Source organism: Nothoprocta perdicaria, unplaced genomic scaffold (genome assembly GCF_003342845.1).
Source record: "Nothoprocta perdicaria isolate Ctin4 unplaced genomic scaffold, notPer1 scaffold_72, whole genome shotgun sequence".
Lineage (NCBI taxonomy): Eukaryota > Metazoa > Chordata > Aves > Tinamiformes > Tinamidae > Nothoprocta > Nothoprocta perdicaria.
Window position 1 is genome coordinate 3,541,390 of NW_020455999.1, and position 7,843 is coordinate 3,549,232.

The window sequence follows — 7,843 nt, forward strand, 5'->3', positions numbered from 1 at the left end:
TTTTTTTTTTTTTTTTTTACTGATTTTCACATTTTCCACTGCAGTGAGTTGTCATCTGACAGCCTGCCCAAACCCCAAACCAACCTGCTCAACTCGGGCAGAAAACTAAAATAAAAATCCTCGGTTTAATAATGCTTCAGTCTTCTGGGTATTGTTCCTTATTAACATTTTAAAATATTCGTTGTGGTTTAATATTTATTGGCTGTTTTTTGCGGGCATTTGACATGCTTCATACATTTTTAAATAGGTCTATTGTGCTTTAGCAATTGGCTTTTTCAAGTCATGGAAACCTAAACTTCCCTTCTGAGACGGAGATTGGGGTCCAGCAAACCCAGGTAGCACTGAGGAGCGGCGGCTGCTGCCACGAGCTGGCACAGGGGCCAGGACAAACAAAAAATGTCCTTCTGCCAGGTGCTGTTTTGCTCTCCATGAGCCTTATTTGGATCACGTCGCGCAATTGGAACTAATCTTGTTTTCAGAGTTGCCTGTCCGGGAATCTTGGGTGTGTGTTGTGTGGGTTTTTTTTTTTTTTTTTTTTTAATCTTTCCTTGCAGTTAACTAAGCAGCAACAAATCAGATATCTACTTGCTCAGGTGGTAGTCAGAACCTGCATGAACCTTAGTCACAACCTTAGTGCCCAAGTCCTGAGATTCCTGCAGTGTAATATTGCTGCTCTCATGGCAGAGGGTTAAACTCTGCTTGTTTGCTTTCTGCTCCGCAATCTGGTGGTCTGTATTCTCTCTGCCATATTTCCTGCTGTTGTCTCGTGTCACCGTGTGGTGCTGGGTGGCTGCTGATCTTGTTTCAGAGGCATGTTCCAGCACTAGCTAAAAAGAGGCAGCTTCAGTTCACGATGGCTGGGGTCACCTTCCTTTAGGTTAGTCACATTGGACTCCTTATGATCACTGTTTAAAAAAAATAAGTAAATCAGTTCTGTTTCCTCTGAAATAAATAAATGGCAGAATTTCTGGTGACTGCAATTCAGGAAAGATCTGATCAAGAATGAACTTTTTTCCTGTACGGTGTGAGGAAACAGAAAAAATTACTGCAGCCCCATATGTCTAATGGGTTTGTTGTCCGTGTCTGGGCCCGATCTGTCCATCCGTCACTGATGCAAGCAGAGAAGCTGCTTCCCCTTTGCATGTGTAAAACATTGACCTATTTATTTGAAATCTACGAAAATGCTCCATGTAAAAGTTTAGAGTTACTATTCCCTGTGCTGAGGAACTAAAATGCTGCTGCACCCAGAAATGGAATGGAGTCTTGGCTTTTCTTTGTGAGTTTATATTCTATTTATTTTATTGCTTTTTATTTACAAGGAAATTCATTCTGTGGTGCTGAAAATTCCTTCTGCTCTGTAAATGATCCCCCTTGGCAGGGAGAGGTTGCTTCATACTTCAGCTGTCTGGAACTGAAGTAACAGCCTAGAGCAGAGTAGGGCTGTTATCCTGCAGAAAGACTTGGGACTATCTGTCTAGGGTAGATTCTGTCCGGACCGCTGTAAACAAGAACAGCCCATTGCTATTAAGAGGGGGAACATTCAGTGGTCATGTTTAACTGAGCTCACGTTTAGATTCCACATATGGAACCCTGCTTTGCTTTGGATGCCAGTTATAATAGTCGGCCTGTTTTTATTCATTTATTTATTTTCCTTTCTCTTGTCAATTAGATCCAAGTGTTGTCAGAGGCCACAACGTGATAAATGTCATCATTCCTGAAAGCCGAATACACTTCTTCCAGCAGCTGGGCTACATCCTGGCAACTCTGCTGCTCTTCCTCGTCCTCCTCATCATAGCTGTTCTCGTCACCCGCAAGCACCGGCAGAGAGGTATGCACTGGAAAAGACCACGCTTGTTCTTACCTGAGGAGCATCCTCAGGATACGTGAGGAATGTCCTCAGAATGAGGGAGATGATCCTGCAAGTAACTCCTGCAGAGCGCAGTGCTGAAGGCAGTGATCTGCTCTGTAGAACCTGCAGCCTTCAAAGTGGGGGAGTCTGCAGAAGTTTACCTGAAGAGAAATTCTTCATTAATATATTATAAAGATTTCCAGGCCTTGATTTGCTGAATTGTTCTGGTATAAGGGAGCGGGGAGAAAAAAAAAATAGAACCACTGGATAGTTGCTCTTTGCAGGTGGAATTCACCTAGGGAGAAGACCTGTGTGTGTTTCTTAGGGACTAGGAGGTTTAAGTCTTTGCTGGCTCTTCTGCACTGGGGAGACTCTCTCTTTACAGTGAGAAAGTGGAGGCTGAGACCTTTTGGTGCCTTCCACACAAATAGATACCAAAAGAAAGCAAACACAAGGCAGTGTCTGTGTTCTGTTGAGTTCTTCTGCATTAGGGCAGATTTTTGACCCTGGTTTTGCCTTGGAAAAGGAGCTGGCAGTTATCACCCTTTGCTGGGTAGGGTAAGACCAGTAATTAGATACCTGATACTTTATTGCTGCTTGTCTGGGGCAGGCAGTTACATGGGCTGGATACAACTGCTCATTCTGTTTCTTCTTTCTGTCTAGGTTATGAATACAACGTGAAGAAATATGGAGAGTAAGTATGATTACAGCAGCTATGACCTAGGCCTAGAATACTTAATCAAATTAAGCTTAGGGGCCCCAAGCCTCAGCTAGCATTCTGTTCTAGAGCACAAACATGTAAAACGTAGGTGTTTCGTGGAGTTCATTCAGTGCTTTGCAGCCAGCATTTTTGCAGCTACACCCTGTAGTGATTTTTAGTGTAATGTTCCCCAAGCTACACACTTGCATAATGGTTATGTATTAGGGAGTAACTAGAAGTAGCACTAGAAAAGCTGTTAAGGAAAAGTGTAGAAGGAGATGGATATTAAAGGATGTACAGTATCATTTTTCTCCATTCTTTCTTCTACAGGAAAGATGTAAATCTTAAAGAATTTACAGTGGACACAACAGATCTGACTCAATACAAAAGTGAAGACATCAGGCTGGGTATGTGTCAGTTGGCAGTCGTTCTCCAAACCACATGAAAACTCATTATCACTGAGGATATTCTCGTAGCATTTAGATGTCCAGTTGGAAGATATGTAACTTCCTGGATCTAAATTGTAGCTTTGAGAATTTTAAGCCACAAATCAATGCGAACAAGTTGCAAGGGACTGAGGCTTATTGATCGGTAACAAGGTGCAACTTGGTTTTGGAATTCTTTGATATGCCACTCAAAGCTAAATTCAAGTGAGTGCTAAGCTATGTGGAATGAGATCAAGACATCGTGAATAGAAGAAGAGCCCTCCAGATTAAGCAGTTTATTAAGGAAAGAGGGAGTTCAGGACAGTTCTCTAGAATCTCTTGTCCAAGAAACAAGAGTTTACAGGGATAGATGGCAGACAAGGACAACAGCATCAGGACAGCAAGGACAAATTCTTCTCTGTGTGCTTCTAGGAAAACTTCCCTGTGAGAAAATTCCATAAGTAACTGCAATAGTAAAAGGCTTTCAGGTGATCTTCCCCCAGGAAATCCATCTTTTTATTACTTTACGTTTTTATCACAAGAATCTGTGGTAGCAATGCGAAGCAGAAAACTAAAGTATGCATCCCTGGCTCGTGCCAGAGGGGAAAAATGAAGTTGTGACACTTTCTTGCTGAATAACCCAAGTTGCCAGGTCTAGACCCCCTGAGGGCTGGACCGATCAGATGTCCTCCTTGCCAGCAAAGCTTTGTTTCCTTTTAATATTCTGATCTGTCTAAATTGCACTTGCACAGATTACAAAAACAATATCCTGAAGGAGAAGGCGGAGCAAGCCAGAAGCTTCCCAGCAAAGGTCATCGACTTAGACAAAGGTACTAATGACCTGCTCCGCCCGAGCTGGTGGTTGTGGAAACCTTCTGGTGGGTTCTGGGATGGAGGGAGGACACGAGACAGCAGTGAGCTGACCAAGCCACAGACAAGTAAGGAATGCATAAACATCTTGACACATGATAGCAGGAATGAGAAGCCAGTTCCCTTCATGCCCTTTCATCATGAAGCCACAAGATGAAAGTAGTGATTAGGTTTTTAAAGGCTTTTGGCAGGGCACAAGTAGATTTCTTTTTAGAAAGAGAGAGCCTAGCGAGGCTGGAATAGTGCACCCTGCTGTACAACCTCAGTGGAGCTGGGGATGAAGATGAGTGTGGAAGAGAATGTTTTGGATTGAATTCCATTGTGGGCAACAGAGAGTTACTTAACTTGGCCAGGAAAAGCAAACAGCTCTCCCTTCCCAAGAGCTGTCCCCTAGTGCTTATCCAGTATTAATCCAGAGTTTCTAAGCCCCTCAGTTTGCAGGGTTGCACTTTATGAAAAGCCAGTGGCTGTAAGAAGAGAATTTGGTTTCATGTATCCTGTCACGTGAATTTAGAATATAGTTGATGTGATCAAAAAGATGATGGTCTGGAGAGTTCAAGTGTTCCCCTTAGATCTGCTGTTCTTGCTGGAGCTCTCATGACTTTTGTCTGGAACATGCAGAGATGATCTGGACAATAATTCAGACAATAATTTGTCACTATATAGCTAAATCCATGTCACAGTGTGCTGCTTTGCGTGGTTTGAATTTTCTCTCCAGGTGCTAACCTCCAATCCACTTTGCTTTCAGATTTCAGGAAGGAATATTGTAAATGAAGACGCTCCCAAGCTGCTGGCTGGACCAGGAGCTGCAATCAAAGACAGATAAATGGAAAAGAGATGCCTTTTCTTACTGCCACATTCTTCCAGTTCCCTTAAAGTTTTCATGTAGACTTTGTCCCCACTGAGCACCAGGGTATTTGCAAAAGCTTCCTGAAAGAGTTAGACCATCTGTCTTATATGCACTTAGGATGTGGGTTTTGGTGGCCTTTCCTTCTTTTGTTCTCTCGCCCACACACACTTTTCTTCCTGATATTGTTGTTCTTATGCATCAATGATTTTTATGAGCTGCATCAGCAAACATTTTGCTTTTAAATAAATCAAACCTGCACCACAACCCTGAGCCATCAATATATCAGGCATTTTTCCACGTGGTGTATTCATCAGAAAAATAATAGCAAGGCCTGATTGTGATCTCCATATGCTGGTGTAAATCAGGAGGAACACTGCTGTCACTTAGCACTTTAAATGATCCAGGTAAAGGACAAACAGCCTCTAACTTGCCCCTTTACAAAGATTTGTTTTTGTTTCATGGCAGCCCAAATTATATTTGGCAGGAGCAGACACTTTCAGCTGAAGTTAAAGTGATGCAGCACGAGTCTCAGTTAGATCAGAACCAAAAAGCTCTCCATGGAGAGGACTGAACACCTCTATGGAATGTGGAGTGTGACTTTCCTTAAGTCCTTGCATGGATCCTGCTCACACACAGTGTGCATGCTCACCGGAAAAAGGGTAAGATTATAGTACAGATAGATTGTTGAAAGGAGAAAAGACTGTTGAAAGGAAAAACCTACCAAGGGCAGACCATGAGGAACATCATCACACTGCACCAAATAGCTTATCAGGGATCTTCACTGGCCGGGCTTTCAGAGAGAGAGCTAAAGACAGAAATGAGATGGATTTTGTAGGTTTTGGCACTGCTTTGGCATTGTTTGGAAAGCAAATGCCTGAGAAGAGGAGCTCAAGAGTTGGAGGGGAGTTATAAAATGAACAAGAGAGGCTGCGGGCTGCAGGTGAGTTGCACAAATGAGTTATGGGTCCAAAATTGAAAAATGAGATTTCACTGTTGCAGTCCAAGCAATTTAGAGTATCAGAAAAGCCAGAAAATATAGAAAACTTACAGAAAATAAGAGTTCTGCGCAGCTTCTGTGACTGCTTGTGATGTGCTGGGACCCCATTTCCAAATGAAGGGGCACACACAGCCCTCGGGACATGCAGGGAAGGGAGGCCCTTCCTACTGTGTGCACGTTGACAGTGGCCTGTGTTCTTGTTGCACGGTGCGAGGCTGAGGGTGCCAACGATCACTGATCTCTTCTTTGGGGGTCTGAGGAGAGGAGGGATCGCAGGGGAACGTGGTGACTGCATGGCACTGGGCTAGGAATTCTGGGATGTTGCAAATGGAAGTGTGAAGAGGAGCTGATGTGGAGCAACTGTGGGGGTAAGGGGGGATGGTAGTGAAATTGTGGTTTTTGAGCAGTGCTCTGCTTGCAGATGCTGTCTGAACCAGGATTTCTGCCTTTGGATGGAGCATCCTGAGATTTTTGCTGGTGCTGAATTGGTGGTGGTTCAAGGAAGGCACCACAAACACCCCCAGTCTCTGTGGCTGTGTGACAGGGCTCAGCAGGATGCAGCATCTCAGGGATGCACTGCATTGAGTGCCACAAAGGGCCATTTGTGCCCATTTCCACTTGGGCTGAGCTGAATTTCCAGCCTTCGCTACGCGTTGGCTTGCGCAGCCCCACGGGGCCTCCCAGTGGGGAGCAGGGTCTGAATTGGGCCCAAGCTCCAACTTTTCGTCCCTCGTGCAAGAGCAGACAGCCTTTCTGGCTCTGCCCTTGGCTGGAGCTGATCGAAACTCAAGGCACATTCCTGCAGGTGCTCGGGCTCTGCTGGTTATTCCATCAGGGCGGCRAGTCTCAAGTCATCACCATTAATGTCCTTCTCCCTCCCTTTCATGTCTGTGAGTCAAAGGTTGGAGGTCTCTGCTTGCCAGTTCAAACTGCTTAGACTGCTCACATAGACACCAGCCTGCAATGGGGTTACTCATAAACTCCAGAGGCATTTAAATATTTTATTTGACTTCCAGGCTGCAAAATAGCTTAAGGGAAAATAAATTAATATGTTCTCTGAAACAGGCACTAGAAGGAGCTTTATGAGTTCCTCATCCTTGCTTTGATCATCAGCTTGAATTTGAGTAATGGTCAGATATTGCCTAGACTGATTCAGATGCGAGTCCAAATGCTGTATGTCCTTTGTATTCTTTTGATCTTTGGCATTGGCACGAAGTGTATGTAGCTGATATTGTACATGAAAATTGGAAGAAGGCTGGACTTGCAATTAACCCGCTAGTTGAGCTGCAGAAGCACTGGTTCTGTTCGCACTCTGGTAAAGATTCAGCGTGTTTCTAGACAAATTAATTTTCCTTCTCCTATCTTTCATTTTAGCCATTCTTTTTCTCTTACAGGGCTCTAATTTACCTCTCATGAAGAAATGATGTTTCAATGTTTGCACAGCATTTTGAGGAAGTTAAATGTGCTTTGCCTGAGCTGTTTTATGGACTGTTATTGCTCTCCTGGTGGAATGTTGCGGCTCACTAGACTTCTTTACCTGTCATTCCATAGGCTCGTAGCAAGTTTTCTCTCATTGTAATCCTCTTGGTTCCCTGAGACATGTATTTTATGTTGTTAGCTAAAATAATAGTAAACCCATTTTCTTTTTATACTCAATACAACTCTGTGAGTTCCACGGCTCAATTAAAGCCGAGAATTGGATGTGCCTCATAAGATAACTAAAATTTTGTGGACTGCAAGCTTTTATTGTTGAATAGGGATATAGCAATGACCTTGGGAAGGGTTATGTTAAATGCCAGCTGGTCTCAGACTGGCTTAGTGCTTTGGAAGGAAGACGTTTCTGAAAGCTTTCTTCATAAAGAAGAGGATTCTTATCTTAAGTTGTATTATAGTTCATGGAGTTGATATTTTTGTCCCTTGTGTTTGTAGTAATGACAGTGCTACTCTTCTCTCATGATTTAATTTATCTAACCTGAAAGGAAAATTACTATACAGGTATTTTTTTCACCTGTGTTCTGTTTCATTTAGCCTTGCTGCTCTTGGGTCTGTTTGCTTCTTTGTTGTCACTGCATGACAATTTGCTGCTTTTTTTTTCTTCTTACCATTGCATGACAATTTGCAGGGGGGAGAGTGGATGTGCACAAATCCTAGG

General features: G+C 43.4%; 1 protein-coding gene across 1 annotated transcript in view; it reads left to right on the forward strand.

Annotated features, from left to right (window-relative positions):
* Positions 1–7,518, forward strand: part of MXRA8 (matrix remodeling associated 8) — a 16,881-nt gene extending 9,363 nt beyond the window's left edge. Inside the window, exons 6-10 of the mRNA XM_026050982.1 lie at positions 1,670–1,828; positions 2,513–2,543; positions 2,880–2,956; positions 3,727–3,804; positions 4,593–7,518. Coding sequence (XP_025906767.1) covers positions 1,670–1,828; positions 2,513–2,543; positions 2,880–2,956; positions 3,727–3,804; positions 4,593–4,618 — 371 coding nt within the window. The 3' untranslated portion in view covers positions 4,619–7,518. The remainder of the gene's footprint in view (positions 1–1,669; positions 1,829–2,512; positions 2,544–2,879; positions 2,957–3,726; positions 3,805–4,592) is intronic.
* The last annotated feature ends 325 nt before the right edge of the window (positions 7,519–7,843 follow it).